The 17,732-nt window shown below is 41.3% G+C and overlaps 2 protein-coding genes and 1 long non-coding RNA gene across 12 annotated transcripts in view; 1 reads left to right on the top strand and 2 right to left on the bottom strand.

Annotated features, from left to right (window-relative positions):
* The window catches only part of tcf7 (transcription factor 7), an 82,299-nt gene extending 71,746 nt beyond the window's left edge, over positions 1-10,553 (top strand). For 5 of the 10 annotated variants that reach the window (XM_081615256.1, XM_081615259.1, XM_081615258.1 and 2 more), the window contains 3 exons: positions 3,751-3,799; positions 4,280-4,352; positions 7,552-10,553. In XM_081615256.1, coding sequence (XP_081471382.1) covers positions 3,751-3,799; positions 4,280-4,352; positions 7,552-7,915 — 486 coding nt within the window. In that variant the 3' untranslated portion in view covers positions 7,916-10,553. Of the gene's footprint in view, positions 1-3,750; positions 3,800-4,279; positions 4,353-7,527 lie in introns of all 10 variants that reach the window. The other 5 variants (XM_017303045.2, XM_017303044.2, XM_017303047.2 and 2 more) reach the window with 3 other exon arrangements.
* LOC145554811 (uncharacterized) overlaps positions 1-17,732 on the bottom strand; it is a 337,275-nt gene that overhangs the window by 305,727 nt on the left and 13,816 nt on the right. The gene's annotated exons all lie outside the window — the stretch shown is intronic.
* On the bottom strand, positions 10,963-16,441 carry skp1 (S-phase kinase-associated protein 1). The gene is made up of 6 exons (XM_081615261.1): positions 16,259-16,441; positions 13,833-13,932; positions 13,671-13,744; positions 13,120-13,263; positions 11,264-11,404; positions 10,963-11,164 (listed from the first exon to the last, which is right to left on the bottom strand). The coding sequence occupies exons 2-6, from the start codon at positions 13,927-13,929 to the stop codon at positions 11,129-11,131; spliced, it is 492 nt and encodes a 163-aa protein (XP_081471387.1). The 5' UTR covers positions 13,930-13,932; positions 16,259-16,441; the 3' UTR covers positions 10,963-11,128.

Raw genomic sequence — 17,732 nt, 5'->3', positions numbered from 1 at the left:
AGTTTCGCCCGTTACCTAGCAACCCCAGAAGAGTTTCGCCCGTTACCTAGCAACCCCAGAAGAGTTTCACCCGTTACCTAGCAACCCCAGAAGAGTTTCGCCCGTTACCTAGCAACCCCAGAAGAGTTTCGCCCGTTACCTAGCAATCCCAGAAGAGTTTCACCCGTTACGTAGCAACCCCAGAAGAGTTTCGCCCGTTACCTAGCAACCCCAGAAGAGTTTCGCCCGTTACCTAGCAACCCCAGAAGAGTTTCGCCCGTTACCTAGCAACCCCAGAAGAGTTCGGTCTGGTACCTAGCAACCTAAGCTGAGCTCCAGCACATTTGGTCAGCTGGTTTTCCTGCTGTATGTCCTGTACAATGGCTGCTGGAATAGACAAGAGTTTTGTTGTTGACTCCATCCAGAAACTACTTGTTGTGCAGGAGGCTCCACTAATTATTTTCAAAGATGTACAGTTGGATAGCAGCGTATCTGTTGGCAGCCATTTTAACGTGCGAGTGTAAACGTTGAGTTGGGGGCGTGGCCAGCAGCAGCTGGACTGAAATCTCATTTTCTAAGAAGCTTAAAGTGTCGCCGTTAAAACATTGTGAGAAAGTCTGAATGAAACGAGGCGGGGCGCAGCTGACAAGAAAATCCCTTTTCCCACCAAAACAAATCATTTAATGTGAAAATCCTCTGTGTGTGTCTGCGTGCGTGTGCGTGTGTGTGTGTGTGTGTGTGTGTGTGTGTGTGTGTGTGCGTGTGTGTGTGTGTGTGTGTGTGTGTGTGTGTGTGTGTGTGTGTGTGTGTGTGTGTGCGTGTGCGTGTGTGTGTGCGTGTGTGTGTGTGTGTGTCTGTGTGTGTGTGTGTGTGTGTGTGTGTGTGTGTGTGTGTGTGTGTGTGTGTGTGTGTGTGTGTGTGTGTGTGTGTGTGTGTGTGTGTGTATGGAGGTTTCTATCATGTTCTGTGACTTGCAGGAGAAACCCTCTACGCGTGTGGAGCTTCTCTTCCTGTTCTGCTCGCAGACGGGGGGTTTCTCCAAACATATTGAGTTATGCTGCAGCATCAGACATTAAACACACACACACAGACACACACACACACAGACTCACACACACAGACTCACAGCAGGAGCTTTGCAGGATGACTTGTTGTAAACCACACAGGCGGCGCAGAGCGAGGCGGCGCAGCGTAGGCGGTAGATTCCTCTCCCCACATCCTTCATCTCAGCCTCGGTTCATCATGTTTACCTCAACACACACTAACACTCGAGAAACAGCGAAAGAAATGTCAAGTTTGTCTTTTCTGAGTGATCTGAAATGAAAAAGGATTTTATAGGAGTCGTCTGCTCTTTTAACACTGGTGGAAACTGAAGGTTGTGCATGAATCTCGGTTCTAGTGACTGAAGCAGTAGAAGCTTTTGTTTCTCTTTCTTGCTTTAGTTTCTGGTCGTAGCTTTTAACTTTTCATGTTTGAGTTTTTTGTTTGCATTTCAACATGGAGCACCACTTCAGAAAGTTTATTTTTTTAATAAACTACAAAAAGCCTTGCAAATGTACTAATAGTCCTACTGAAAACCATATTTGGATTTTACGTAACAGACCAACACAGAATGGAAGCGAAAGGAAAACGATGGATTTATTTTCCACCTCATCAGTGGATGTCGTCCATCTGTTCATGGTGATGGTCTGAACTCATCACGCCCATCAGGGGAAATGGTGGCGGCAGCATCATGATGTGGAGGAGGCTTTCTGTAGCAGGAAAGTTTACATTATTTCATTTAGCCACAATGAAATACATAGTTAAAAAATATATTTTCTTAAGGTTTTTTGCTCACAACAAATAATGATTATTATGAAATTATTTTTCTTCTGCTTTGTGTTGATCTTTAACATTAAACCCCACAAGAAACACAGAAGTTTGTGGTTGGACAGGATGTAAATTTTGGGGGTTTTCTTTGGTTGTTTTCGTCGTGTTTTAAATCTGTTGTCTCTGTCAGAAACCCGAGTTAAGTTTTATTTCAATTCAAACACAAAATCTTACCAAGTATTTTTGGTCTAATTTCTAGTGCAGATATCTTTGAACAAAAAGGATAAAACTGGCTTAGAAGGAACTTTTTGGCAAAATATATGAGTTTAAGTCGGTAATTCCTTACTGTTGATGAAAAACTTCTAGTTTCATTGGCAGATTTTGAACTAATAACGTGACATTTTTCCCTTTTTATAACTGAAATGATCTGCCAGTGGAACTAGAACTGGGTTGCTAGGTAACGGGCAGGGCTTGGCTGGGGTTGCTAGGTAACGGGCGGGGCTTGGCTGGGGTTGCTAGGTAACGGGCAGGGCTTGGCTGGGGTTGCTAGGTAACGGGCGGGGCTTGGCTGGGGTTGCTAGGTAACGGGCAGGGCTTGGCTGGGGTTGCTAGGTAACGGGCGGGGCTTGGCTGGGGTTGCTAGGTAACGGGCAGGGCTTGGCTGGGGTTGCTAGGTAACGGGCGGTGCTTGGCTGGGGTTGCTAGGTAACGGGCAGGGCTTGGCTGGGGTTGTTAGGTAACGGGCGGTGCTTGGCTGGGTTGCTAGGTAACGGGCAGGGCTTGGCTGGGGTTGCTAGGTAACGGGCGGGGCTTGGCTGGGGTTGCTAGGTAACGGGTGGGGCTTGGCTGGGGTTGCTAGGTAACGGGCAGGGCTTGGCTGGGGTTGCTAGGTAACGGGTGGGGCTTGGCTGGGGTTGCTAGGTAACGGGCGGTGCTTGGCTGGGGTTGCTAGGTAACGGGCAGGGCTTGGCTGGGGTTGTTAGGTAACGGGCGGTGCTTGGCTGGGGTTGCTAGGTAACGGGCAGGGCTTGGCTGGGGTTGCTAGGTAACGGGCGGGGCTTGGCTGGGGTTGCTAGGTAACGGGCGGGGCTTGGCTGGGGTTGCTAGGTAACAGGGGGTTGCCAAGTGCACTAAGATATCTGCACTAGAAATTAGACCAAAATTACATGGTAATATTTTGTGTTTTTGCAGTTAAACTGAAAGTTTAAATCAAACAGTTGATTTAGTTTTTTATTTTAGGTAATTAATGTTTGTGTGGGATTCTGTAAACTTTAGATGACCTTTATGTTTTCATTTCTTCAAAATTATGATTTCCCAGATCAAAACAATCAACATCTTTATAGTTTAAGTTGAGTTACTTCAGATTAAAAACAAATGATTAAAATCTCAACAGCAAAAACAAAGATTTCAAACCGTTTTATGAACTTTGAAGGGAGCAGATTCTCTGCACCTATTTAAAATAGTTCATTGGATATTAATACTTTTGCAAGGTTATATATACTGAAAATATTTTATTTTGTTATGCACAGCGGAATCAGACTCTACACTGTAAAAACACAAAATTTTACCAAGTAGTTCTAATGCAAATATCTTCGGACATTTGAAATGAGGCAAAACTAACTTATGAATAACTTTTCAGCAACATATAAGAGCCTGTTAGATTATTTCACTTCACTTTATAGACATAAAAAATGTCTTGTTATAAATTAAATAATCTGCCAGCAGAACCTTTTCATCAACATTAAGGAATTATTGACATAAAACAAACTCATATTTTGCTGAAAAGTTATTTGTAGGTTAATTTTGTCTGATTTCAAGTGACCTAAGATGTAGAAACTGGACCCACATTACTCAGAAACCCTTTGTGTTTTTGCAGTGTATGTTGTTATTGTTGTGTGTCTAAAAATAAACTAAATTAACTTGATAAATCTGGGGCCATTTTTGTTTGTGTTTGTCCTACAGGGCAAGAAGAAAAGGAGAAAACGGGAGAAGCAGCAGGACTCCAACACAGGTAAACATCTCTGTGTGACCTCGGAATGAGCAGAAACTTTGTGCTGCGTTGGTGCTGCAGCTCACTGCCGAGGCAGGAAGTGTCTCTAACGCCAAACCGCCCACCCACTCTGCTTTCCATGCAGCCTGAATTAGAAAAGTGTGAATCCAGGAGTGTGAATGTTCCACATGAATCCGATGAAAATGCATTTCTGTTTGCTGCTCTCTGCAGAACATGAAGGTTTTTCTGTTTTGTTTTTTGCACGGCTGCTTTCCTCAGAGTTTAATCTGAGCGGCATTAACTGCATCTGTGCTGTTTGTCACTGTCGCGTTGTGCTACTAACAGTTTTGGCTTTTTTCTCTTGTGTATCTCTCCTCCCGTTGTTTTCTGTCTTTCCTGTGACCCTCTAACTTCCCTCTCTTCCTTCGCTCCTCTCCGTTTATTACATCTATTTTTTGCTTTTCCTCCTGTCCTCCTGCATGCTGTGCATTGTGCGCTCAGACCCGGGCTCTCCTAAGAAATGCCGGGCTCGCTTCGGCCTCAACCAACAAACGGACTGGTGCGGTCCCTGCAGGTGTGTAACCGACATTCCTCCACTTCCACTCAGCCGATGCTGCGTAAAACGCCCCCGTCTTCAGCCTGATTCAGCCTTTCTGAGGAGACAGAGCCGTTACAGTTTCAGCTCCAGATTTACCCATCCGTATCAATCCTCCTGTTTTTCAGAGGATTTATTGGAGCTGATTTCCTTAATTTTCGGCCGGTACCTCCATGTGAAGCCGATCTTTTCTACCTCAGCAAAGGTCTGAAGTCGGCGTCTGACCTGGTCTGCTCTGCATGAGAGGTCAGCCTGACGGACCGGCCCGCCGTTACCAACTCAGAGACGTTCTTGCTATATTTAGCAAAATTTCAGACAAAAAACATCATAATTGGCCAAAATGTGAGTCAGCAGACGAGGCTTGTTAAACATCAGTGATCGTTTTTGATGTTTATCACAACATTTAACCTGTTTTTTACGGATTGTTTTGAAGTGGAAAAAGGATATTTCTTTTAAAAAGTTTTAAACTTTCATTAATGTTTTGGACAAAAACTGTTCCCAACGGTTTTCCCGTCTCAGGGAAGCTTATCGATGCACCGACTGCAGTTTTTTGGCTGATCACCGATTTCCAATCTTGGCCGATTCAGATTTTGGCCGATACCAAGTTTTTTTTGTCTTAAATGTTTTTAGATTTAGGCAGAAAGTTGCTGAATATTGTTACCTGTAAACGTTTGGAGCGACCCGGTCTGTCAGTCCGACTCGTCTCACTGCAGAGCAGAAGACGCCGGCGGCCGATTGGACCGGCTGCAGCGTCACGGAACATCAAAATCTCTTGGGGTGTGAATATTTCTCCCAGGCCCAAAATCAGCAAAGGAGACTTCCTTCATGATCAGCTCTGTCTCTCGGGGATCGGCCACTTTCTGGGCTCTGCATGTCGTCTGTCACTAACCTGCTGGTCCAAACCCAAACACACCGACACGAAACTACAAGAATTTAGCTTTAAATTACTCAGGAAATAAAACACAACCTAAAGATTTTCATTTTCTTCAGTAAAAAAAATAAATGTAACTTTGATCATTTCTGTTGCTTTTTCTACAAAAACAGTTTTTCCAAAACTAAACAGAAAAGTTTCTGCTAGTTTCCATGAGCCTCTTTTTGACTGGACATTTATTGTTTGTGCATTTAATGCAAAAGGGTGAGATCGTGTGCTGCAGGTAGAAAAAGCTTCCTTATTAATCACATTATCAGTTATAATCACCGATAATCAGATCGTCTTTCTTTCAACCTGGAAACATTTTCTTTTTGTTCCTCATATGAATTATTGTCATTTTGATTTTTAAAATACCAAAATTTCCACTTAACTTTACATTTTAGTCCGTTTGATGATGTCATCTCTAAATTTTAATTGATAATTTGATCAGTTACTCAGTGTTTGAGTCGACTTTTTACTTTTACTTTAGTAAAAATGTCTTACTTGAGTTCAGTTTTCGGATGTTCTGCCTCCTCTGCTTGTTAATAAATACCAGTTTTATGATTTGTTGCGGATGTTTCACCTCCTTTAGTTTCTGGAGGTTTGAGCCACTAGAGGGCAGCAGCTCCCACCCATAAGGCCGGAGCTGCAGGGGGTCGACCGCGGTCCACGGCTAGTCTGCAGGAGCCGGGAATCTGACATGAAACGCGCGCTCCACCGTCTTCCCCGCTATTGCGTCATGGAAACCTGAGTGTGTGTTTCGGTTTGAGAGAACAAAGGGGCTGAATGTGGTTTTAAGCCTTATCACCACAGCTTCACACACACACACACACACACACACTCTCTCCCTGCAGCGCTGCATCTTCTCATGCCCGTCTGCTTTCTACTTTCTCCATCCCTGCGATGTGGTGACGAGGTCTTTTGATGGTGAACTCTGACATTTAGAATCACTTTCTACTGCAGAGTTCCTCCTCTGAGTCTAAATGTGGCGCAGCGCCTCAGTTTGCGGTTGAACCTGGTGACTCATTTCATGTTCTGGTGATGATCTTGGGATCCTGTTAGCTGCTTTGATGGTATGGAGGTCTGCTTTAAACGTAACACCTCAGAGCGCAGCAGGAAAACACGATCCGATCGTCGTACAGCAGCCGCGTCCAAACCTTCAGGCAACAGAGCGACGGTGCACCGATTTACCAGACCGACGATTTCCTCAACTAAACACTAAACTGAAAAATAAACCTTTTATTCAAATCATATAAATAGTGGAACAACTCAGTAAATTGTTGCACACTGTAAAAACAGAATCTTACCAAGTATTTTGTTTTAGTTTCTAGTTAAAATATTTTGGTGAACTTGAAATAAGAAAAACTAACTTAAAACAAACTTTTGAGTGAAATATGAGCTTGTTTTAAGTCAGTAACTCTTTAATATTGATGAAAACGTTTTAGATCCATTTGCTGATTGTTTAACTGATATGACAGGAAAATGTTGTGAAATAATCTGACAACTTTTTCATCAATTTAAGGAATTATTGACTTAAAACAAGCTCATATATTTCACTCAAAAGTTCTTTTTAAGTTAGTTTTTAATCTTTATTTCAAGTCTTCTAAGAAATTTACACAAGAAATTAAACTATAATATTTGGTAATATTTTATATTTTTGGCAGCATCGATACAAAACATGAAAAATCAATAAACTTTACATTCTAGTGAACATTTAACTGAAAGACATTTTAAAATCCAAGAATAAACCAAACAGCAGAAACTACAAATGAAATGATTCTTAAAAAGAACAACAAGTCATGAAAATGAACATTATTGAGCTTTATTAAATGCATCATGTGACTTATTGGTTTATTTGATGCCACATTATGTGACATCACCACAATATGTCATAAAGTAATAAAACTGGGCATTATAATATGATAAAACATCATTAAAACTGCATTACGTAATAAAATAGTTTTTTCTTGAATGCAGAGGTTAAAACCAAAGAGTCTGAAACTAATGAGGAAAAGTTTTAATCGACTGCAAACAGGATTCACTTCACTAGAACGTAATAATTAGCAGTGTGATGGTTTATTACACATTTCTGTGATGATGGATTTATTTATTTCCGTTTCGCTGATGGATGTCCGTCTCCTGCCAGTTTTAAAAGCAGGAATTCATTTTGTCTCGTGTTCATTGACTCACTGTGATTCTGCGCCTCCACTGAACGCTGCTGACGTCTCCACACTTTATTCACAGATAACTCTCTCTGACTGTTCCTAGGAGGAAAAAGAAGTGCATTCGCTACCTTCAAGGAGGAGGCTGCCCCAGCCCATCTTCTTCAGATCTAAGTGCTATAGACTCGCCCCCGTCCCCGTGTCCCGCGCGCCTCTACCAGCAGCAGCCCCCGTCCCCGCGCGGCTCCCCGCCGCCGCCGCCCTCCCCCTGCACGCCCCGCCGCTCCTCACACACGCGCTCGCACCCCCGCTTCCCGTCGGAGCAGTCTGCCGGCAAGCGGGCGGACCTCTGCCACCTCGTCCCGACCGCGACCCTGGAACTGTCGGGCAAGCAGACGCTCTGCTCCTCGGCGCTGTCCGCCGCCAAGGTGGCGGGACTTTCTCTCAAAGTGCTAACAGAGACTCACTGATCGCCGCGGCCCTCCCACCTCACTGCTCTCCTCCTCGGCTCCCCAAAGGAACGAAGATCCTCCTGGTCGCCTCCCTTCATCCTGCAGTCGTGATTTTCCAGAAGTTTCCGTTTCCACCGTCGCGACGTGAGAACAAGCTGTTCACCTTGTGCTTAACGCTTCAGAGGCCTGTCAGTCACTAACGAATCCACTGCTCTCATGACGTCACGCTTCCTGGAACTTCATAGCTGGCTGCCATCTTGGTAGGCAGTTGCTATGACAACAACAAACAAGCCACAAGCTTAGAATTAGCTCTCACCTTGTTGCTATCTAACTTATAAAAATATTGCTTTACAACTACCTGAGTCCTCCACCCACCTGTGTAACACGGAGATAAATATCAGTGCTGTAGTACTTACTGCTGAACTAGCTACACTAGCTTAGCTAGCGTAGCTTTTATCGGCTAAGACGGACACGTACTCACTCTGCCAGTCACCAGAACCTTGTTATTCACCTGCAGGGCTCTTACGTCCTTTATTAATCCGTTTAAACATCGACTGTATGAAGCTCCTCCATGGTGTGACCACTTCCTGTTCACTAATTAGTGACGTCTGTACAGCAGATCAGAGGCAGGTTCTCCACATCGTCTGGCCTGTTTCGATCCCATCAGCAGACATTTTGTTCAGGAGTGTCTATAAACGGCCATTTTGTTGACTTCGAAGCTGTGCGCTTGCCTACCAAGATGGCGGCGGTCACTTCCAGGTCGATGGATTGTCCCAGAACTTATTGCAATAAATGATGATATTCTTGTTTTGAGACCATCTACAACCTAAACAAACAGTAACGGCAGAATAATAATGCAATCAGATTCTCAGAGATCAATAAACTTCCAATCTAATGAACTGGAGGAATTTTAAATATCTAAAATAAATAAACCAAACAAGAGAAACAAAGAAATGAATTATGAAGTGTTCACAGACTTATCATCCAGTTTTTGGTAGAAAAATGATCAATTTTAATGTGATTTATTGATTATTGTGACCGGCCTGCTGACAGGCGCAAATGATTATTGATTATATGATAAATTACTATGATATAATAAATTATTTTCAGACTCCAACTAGTTTCCTTCCAGGACTGAACTTCATTTTGGCAACTTTGAAGAGAATCAGAGCAAATGTGTCTAAAACAAACAGCATTTTAGCCGTTTGTTTTCATTGGTCCGTCACAAACACTCCACTTAAAATATATTCAATTATAATGTGGCAAAAGGTGGAAAAGACTTTTTCATAATCTTGTTGTTTTGGCTCAAACCGTTGTTGGTCGGTTTTGTTTCGGGACGGTTCCTCCTCCTCAGAGTTGGTGCTCACTTTGTAACTTTAAGATGAATTTTTCATCATCTCTTCTGGACCCGTCTGACCAGCAGGACCTCTGATTCCTGGGGAAAGTATTCCCATCTTTAAAGCAGACTCCCAAGTCACTTCTTTTAGCACTTTTAGGCTTCTTTTCTCCAGCTTCACCCGTTAAATTTTTACATTTTGTGTGTTTTTTTTTTACCTTTTTGTGTATGAATCTGTCATTTTTAAGGTCATATGTTTCTTTAAATTTGTTTTTTTTTTCTTCTCTGCAGCTCCGCAAACTAATCTGTGACCGATGGGTACTATTATATTGCATTGTCTTGTAAAGTTTTATATTATAATAAATAACTTTTGTATGTTTTTATGGAATAAAAAGGTAAATTCTTTTTGAAAAAAATATTAGTTTCCACTATTTTCTAAAAGCAATGTGTTTTTTTTGTCTTTTTGTGCAAAACGTTACCCTTTTTGTGGTCCAGTATTACTGCAGAAGCCTTCAAACTACTTTGTTCGGTCGGTGCATGTTCCAGCTGTAATGTTACATTTCGAGAAAGGAGGTTTTCATTTCACCGGAAGTGTAGGCTGAGCTTCTGTGCCATTCTTCTCCAGCAGATGGCGCTGTTGTGGTTCAGGCCAGGCAGAAACAACCGGAAGATGTCTTTGTACTTTCATGCTTTGAACCCTCTGATGTATGGTTTTTGTTTGATGTTATTAAAAGTGTTTTTTTTTTTATGTTTAAGGCTGCAGGCTTATTTTTTTCCAATGGGATAGTTATAGGAAATATTGCATTTATTTAATCTCAAACTCAAATTTCTCATTTTTAAACCAAGATGGATGGATTTCTGAAAAGCTGAGGGTTTGCATACAGCTCTGGCTTTACAGTAAATCACTACATTTAATAGAAACAAACCTAATATGGACAGTAGGAGCTGTAGTTTAAATATGAACTAACTCCCACTGAAGCATAATGGATCAAATCTGTGTTCAGGATAAAATTATGTCCTAATCAGCCGATTATCCCAGAACATTTGGACCACTGATATTCCTGTAATCTACCAGAGGTTGTTTTATTTTAGTAATTCAATAGAAAAATTGAAATAGTAATAGTGAACTATGTAATGCAATTGAAAAATTAATAAAAGCTTCACTTATGGACTCTAAGCAGCTGCACGATTGAAGGACATTTATTGAAACTGGTGACTCCAAACAGAGACGACGCCACTTTAATTTGAAAGGTTTTATTAACTCCTTCAGTGACTTATCCAGCTAAAAAAAAAAAAACCAGCATCACAGCTAAGCTGAAAGTGTCCAATTAAATACACAAATGTATGAGTCAACGCTGTGATGAAGGTGAAAACGCAAAAACATCGAGTCGCTTCCAACTTCATTTCTCCCAACAAGTCGCCTTCCAGGTTTAAACAAAGCCAATGTGGAGCAAAAATCACATTCACCCTGGGTTTGTCCATTGTCAAAAATGTAACTTTATTCAATTCAATGAACCTAAAAGAATAATCTCCAGTAAAAACAAAAAAATAGACAACTAGAGCAACTAAAAATGAGGATAATCTGGAAGGAGGGACATCGTTTTTTCTTCTTCTTCGAGGATACAAAGCCATGAGAACAGGACTATATTTTATGTAGATCCACAAATATGAGTGTGTGAAAACAGTAATAAGCATTTTATCTTTAAATTAATGACACCACACAGGCAAGTTAAAATGGGCATGCTATTATTGGGGTACAGAAATGAAGGGAACTAGAGAGCAAAGTGGCTGTCAATATCCTAAAAGTAAAATATTAACAAGTATGAACAACGCCAGTGCAACCAGTAAGCAGGGACAATCCTTTCAGTGTGGTAGTGTTGGCAGGATCCTCCGCTTTATTTCTCTTCACACCACTGGTTCTCTTTGCGTACCTGCACACAAAACAGCCGGCAGGTGAACTCTCGTTTTGCCTCGAGCGAATGAAATGATTTTTATTACATCTCATGTTTTAATAAAAGTATAATGCGTACCTGGGCCTCCTCCTCCTCTGTGAAATCATTTTTGATGTTGAAAGTCTTCCTGATCTCTTCTGGGGTTTTGCCTTTGATCATGTTGGCCACCGTCTTGCAGGTGACATCTAAGAGGCCTTTGATGTCCAAATAGTTAGCGGCCTAAACAGACGGGGGAAATAAAAGGCGAGGCGGTGAGAGGATGAAATGGTTCTACACCGAAACGGCAACAACAAAGGAGGATCTGGGAGGCCAACGTCCGTTTCAGGCCCAGTGGAACATTTCTGCAAGCAGTAAAGTTTTAAACACAGATGTACTATAAAATCTGGCAATTTAAAAATTAAAAGCTTAAAGAGGTTGTGCTTTAAGGTGTTCATCATTTGCATTGACACGTCCAATATAATTTTTAAGTACTTATAAAAATGATTAAATCAGTCATTTCAAAAATAAAATCAAGAAACGTGTTCCGTGCCGCCATCTTTACCAGCTCGGGTTGCGTCACAACGTGCAGATACGGGAGAAGGTTCTGGAAGGTGGGCGGGGCTTAGGCCGGATCAGACCGGATCACTCATTCCTCTCTAAAGCGCGCCTCCTTTTACCGTTAATAAGGTAATTTACCGTTAATAAGGTAATTTACCGTTAATAAGGTCACATTCTTTTCAAACTAAAGCTGCCATGATCAAAATCTGGAGCACTGTGTCTGCGGTGTTAATCAACCGAGCTAAGCTAACTAGCCAGCTAGCATTAGCTTCGGGGCTAGCGGCTCCAGAACGTCAAGTAGTCATAATATTCTGCTCAATAACTACGCAATGCGTCAGTATATTCAGCGGGCTTCATATCCCACAACTGTTCATCTCTTTAAAAATATTTTTAAAACAGACACAGACTTAAATTTTATTTGTTTATTCAAGATTATACTGAAAACATATCTATGTTTAAGCTTATGTATCAAAATAACAGTTTTAAATGCCATTATTGGGCCTTTACATTTTTATTTTATATTTAGCAGTAGAAATTAATGCTTTTATATAAACACACCATTGTGTTATATAATGGTTCTGAATTTGGGGTGAAAACTGACATTATTCCAGGCAGTCATACAGCCAGTTCTGCATCAAAATACTTATTTACGGGCATTTATTCCTCATTAGATCCCGTCAACGATGAAGCCTCCCTCTTAGGGTCTGTGGCTATAAACACAGGTGGAGGGTGAAGGTTCATCAGCTCATGTTTCTGTTTGGGAGCCGCAGTGATGGACCAGAACCAGAACCAGAACCAGGTCTGCGCTCGGGTTTCCCCTCACATGATCGGCCTGTTTACCCGCATCATCAACCATCTGTCCTCATTTAAACTTTAAGATCGTTTCAACTCAGCTATTGGCTTGGACAAAACAGGAAACGTCACACCACCGGTTTGGCTGCATTCAAGAGAAAAAAACTAATCAATAATTATCAATATCGACTGATCTTGATAATTCAGTCAGTAGTATCGTTTTAAGTTTTTCAGCTCATAATCTCAGCCTTACTGAAAGCAAAGCAGCAAAAATGTTTGATAATTTATGACCAAAAGGGATCAAAACGCGACATGTGGAAGGAAACTCCTGAATTAACTGGTGCCAGATTATTTAGAGAAGAGAAAAATAATCCCAGGTTTGCTAGTAGCCGCTAGTAGCTGCTAGTAGCCGCTAGTAGCCGCTAGTAGCCGCTAGTAGCCGCTAGTAGCCGCTAGTAGCTGCTAGTAGCCGCTAGTAGCCGCTAGTAGCTGCTAGTAGCTGCTAGCAGCTGCTAGTAGCTGCTGCGTACAGAGTGAACAAACTGGACGTACCAGAGGTCAGGGGTTTCCGTTCAGACGGGCGTTTGGTTTTAAAGTTATTTTACCAGGATGAGTTCAAACAAGGTGCCTTGGTCCACTTTGAGGAACTCCTGGTCCCAAACAGGAATGTCGTCCGTCCTCTTCTCCTTGTTCTCGTCGTCCTCAGGGGGAGGGGGGTCGTCTTTGTGATGGGTGCACCACTGAATCACCTGCAGGGAAACACAGCATGCACATTTATTTACCTGCAACCTGACCGGATGCATGCAGCAGCTCAGCTTTGAATCAGCTGCTTCAACCATTTAATGAACCGATTCTCCCACTCGGTGAGGTCGGCTGTAGCTGCAGAAAGCTTTTGGCGTCTCGTCCCGTCGTCACAGTTTAAGGGTTTTATCATGGAGAAAACAACGTTACCCGGCAAAACCTGCTGCACAGATTCACGTTTACTATTTAACCGTTTGAAAGGTTGTAATATCTGGTAGATTTAGTTTTTTCACTGTTCATGTCGGCTGAATGATTCCCAGAAATCCAACAAAACAGACATCGTTACCGAAATGTCCAACAGGAAAACGGCGATGTCACATATAAACACACAGGTGTGTGTGTGTGTGTGTGTTACCTTCTTGAGAATGGCAGCGTTCACATTAGGGAGGGGGACGGGGTCATCGTCTCCTTCATCATCCATTCCCAAATCTGGAAACACAGAAACCAGCATCCATCTGCATGATTATTCTCGTCTAAAAGCAAAATCGTCTCAGAAACCCAGAATTAGATGATTCACCTTCCAACATGGTCTTGATGGTGACGGACTGCTTGGCGATCTCAACGTCCACCTCAAAGATTTCCCCATCAGAGCTCTGGAGTTTTATCGTGGGCATTTCCTGAAACAAGTCCAATTCACTTATTTACAGTTTCCTTTTAAATGGCCAATACACTTATTGATTATTTTATTCCTGGACATTTTTAAACCAAATACTCAGTTTGAACTATTGCCAGTATTGGGTACAATAACGAGCAGGTTTGTCATGTAAACAGAACAAAATGTATAACATTTAAATGCCTCATCAGACACACAGTCATGTTTTTCATCTTAATCAGATCCAGATACATTTTTAAACCAGTATCCGAGTTCCCAGTAAGTCACTTTAAAACAAAAAATTAAAAAAACATTTGAGCTGCAAAAACATCAATTCTGATGGAGCAAATAAAAACAAGAGAACTTCCTATGGCAGGATACACATTAATGATTATTTATTACTAATGAGACCAAGATCAACATCATACTTATGGTTTGAAAAAACCTAAAATCATGCTTTAGTTAAGATTAGCTATGATTTTAGTTTACTGAGGAGCAGAATTTCCCTTTTCAACCAAAAACTGTTAATGTTTTCCAGAACAATCTGCTGATTTTATACTTTTATACCCGTCCTCTTGCTTTTCAAGCCTGAGCAAAACAAACAGTGTCCAGGATGGAAGTGCTGAAAACAAGGTGAACACACCGACATGAAAAACTATGATTAAAGCAACACACAGTTCCCACGAGTCTGGACCACGAGTGATCGCCGCCATGTTGGCCAGCAGACAGCGCAACGCGTCGATGAACTGTGGCTTCCAGACCAACCAAACGAAAATACATGAACACGACGTCTGACTAGAAACAAACAGGATCGAAAGGCGTCAGACGACGAGAAGCTGCCGCCGACCGAACAGGAAGAGTGTTTACAACACGGAGGAGGCTACATGTCCGCCTTAGCTAGCAGATAATGTTGCTAGTTTGGCAGCAGGTACTACAGTAAATACCACTGATATTTCTGGCAGTACTACAGAGGCAGGTCGAGTTGTAATGTACTTGAATTGTTTATAAGTTAGATAAGAACGAAGCCAGAGCTAGTTCTAACCTTGTGGCTTGTTTATTGTTGTCATAGCAACTCCTTAGCAACTGCCTACCAACATGGCCGTCAGTTACAAAGGTCACAGAAGTGTGATGTCACATGTATTTAAAAATGTTTGATTTCAAATATGATTCTAAGAGAATGCTTCCCCCCACCCCAGAAACAGGCTCACAGCCAAACAGCCTCCTCTGGCCCACAGCATCATACTTCTCCTTCAGCAAACCCACCAGGACAAAGCAGGCGGCACTGTGACCATCAATCATTTAACACAATTCAGCCTGATCTGATTAGTCGGAAACTGCAGTGGACACAGGACTGTCCGCAGCCATCACCATCTACAATAACGCTCAGGAATCTTGAATGGCTCATAACAATTCATTTCCATTTGGGATTAATAAAGTATTTTCGAATCAATTTTTTTATAAAATACCATAATGTTCTCTGCTGTTCTTAGTTATAAAAAAATAAAGTATATCAAGTGATAAATATTTTATTTCTACTGCTGAAAGTTTCATGACAGTTAAAAGGAAAATATGAAAAATCGTTTTGATTCTACTTTGAGTCCAAAACTGCAAAAGCTTTACAGTAAATTAAGCCAGAAAAACTGACGTTAAGCTGCTGTAACTACACGCTAAATCTTCTGCATCATTTGAAAATGCCTCGTTTATTCATTTGTTTAAACTCTTAAACCCAGTTACCGTTTTTCATACTTGAATTTATTTTTCTTATTGATGTTCCGACCTGAATAATAATAAAAACTAACCCCAAACATTGAGCCAGCGTTTAATGCTTTGCGTTGGTTAGCAAACAAGCTAACGTTAGCCGAAACTACTAAAAAGGCTCGTTGACAACGTGCCGTTTTCCGTTTCTACCAACAAAACATGAGTATATATGTCATTTATAGTTAGTAATAATAAAACTGTACAACAGTAAATGTAATTTTAGGTCAACTGTGGGGGTGTTGTTGTCAATTACATTAACTTATTAGCCGACCGGTCATGCTAACGTGCATAAGCGAAACAACGGAAATGCTGAACAATTAGCATGTTTACGAATTAACTCTGCGGACAAATCTCGGTTATAGTTTCCATCCAACACCGTAAAAAGGACAAGAATTATACTGTGACTTTACAAATAAGATAAATATTCATATTGTGCCCAAACAGTCTGCTAACCAGTGTGCTAGCCCCGGTGAGGCCTCTGACCCACCAGACCGAGGCGTTTTATTAAAATAATAATACTTTTAAAAAAACACACACACAGCAGTTATAATCACTATTTAACAACAAATGACACACGACGTAGAGCTACGTACCGTGAATAACTAAGCTGAAGTCAAGCTGTGAATTTCTTCCGCTGTAGTGCAGAAAAGGCCTGAGAAGCGTGGCGGGTACCGTCTGCGGCTGAGAGTCTGAGGCGGCTGGAAGCGACCTGCAGGCGGCTGGACGGAGGGAGGGGGCGGCCTGTTTATCACGGCTCCGAGGTAACGGGTCACACAGCGTTCCGGCCAATTACCCATTTACTTTTGTTATCGTTTGCATTTTGCGGAATGCTATATATGATTTTAAATGTTTTATATGCAGGGCCGGCACAAGCTTTTTCGCAGCCCAGAGCAGGTTTTAATTTTGGGCCCCTTTACCAATATATGAACACCGGATGCTTTATCATTCTGTGTGAATTGGGTAGGAACTAGTTACATTTACTCAGTTACCTCTAGGCCTCCTTCAGTAGCTTTAAACAAACAAAAAAAAACATACTTTTAGGAATATTATTTTACTATGCTGTACTTTATTATGAAGTATTTCTTTTACTTGAGTTAAATTTCTGAATTTTTTACCCACTGAATGAAAAACAAACATGTTTTAATCAATAATTCACCAGATCAGACACACACCTGCAGTTTTTGTTAAAATGCTAAAAGTTTTTTATTGAAGAAACTTATTTGGGAAAATATATTTTGCCTAATTTCTTGGACTACTTTTTATTTTTACTTGAGTAAAAATAGGTTGAAGCAGTGACGTTCCAACTTGAGTAAATTTTGGACACTCTAAGAAAAGGACCTGCTACTATTTGCAGCAATCTATATGTATGTACTTTTTAAGTGTCCACCCTATGAACATGACAGCATTATAAAAGTACATTTTGTAACTTGACACTATTTACATTTATTCGCTTATTTTACTGTATATCAACAAATCATTTTCTTTTTACCATTTTTATGTGTACTGATAATCTGAATGTGAAGTTGATTTAATAAGTGTCTAACGTTGCTGAGTTAGAAAATGAAGTTTTATCCACCTTAAAAAGATCATATATATAAAATGCTTCACAGTGGGTGTGGTGTTGCTTTTGTAACCAAAAATCCTCAGATCATGACACTTCCCACATATTTTTGGAGACTCCAGATGTGCCGTTTTAGTCAGGATTGCATGATTTCCCTCTTCAGAAATGTTTCTGAAGCAGATGGGAGATTGTAGCCAGACATTCCTGCAGTTGCTCTCGGCCTCAGTAGCAACTCAGACCAGTTTTTCTCGTCTTTTTTCGCCATTTTGGAGGACTTCCAGTTCTTGGTTGTGCCACTATAGTGCTCTCACCTTTAAGGTATTTTGTAAAATTTTATGTGCACACGTTTTCTGATTTGCGTATCTGTGTAATATTGTTATTGTGTGAGTACGGCTGTAAAGAACCTCAAGTTGTCCGACTGAAAAAGCACTATTGAAGTTTAATCCATTTACTTTTGCAACTTATTCAGACATTTCTTTTTCCTCTGGGGTTGAACAGAGTATGTC

This window comes from Poecilia reticulata, chromosome 14, assembly GCF_904066995.2.
Source record: "Poecilia reticulata chromosome 14, P_reticulata-male-v2, whole genome shotgun sequence".
Taxonomy (NCBI): domain Eukaryota; kingdom Metazoa; phylum Chordata; class Actinopteri; order Cyprinodontiformes; family Poeciliidae; genus Poecilia; species Poecilia reticulata.
This window is presented reverse-complemented; position numbering and strand designations above follow the sequence as displayed.

What these genes read in the sequence shown, in the direction of transcription:
- skp1 (XM_081615261.1), bottom strand. Translation starts at nt 13,929, where the DNA reads ATGCCCACGATAAAACTCCAGAGCTCTGATGGGGAAATCTTTGAGGTG. An exon ending in CATCAAGACCATGTTGGAAG is followed by an intron (nt 13,745 to 13,832) that starts GTGAATCATCTA and finishes CTGTGTTTCCAG; the next exon opens with ATTTGGGAATGGATGATGAA. An exon ending in ACGCTGCCATTCTCAAGAAG is followed by an intron (nt 13,264 to 13,670) that starts GTAACACACACA and finishes GTTTCCCTGCAG; the next exon opens with GTGATTCAGTGGTGCACCCA.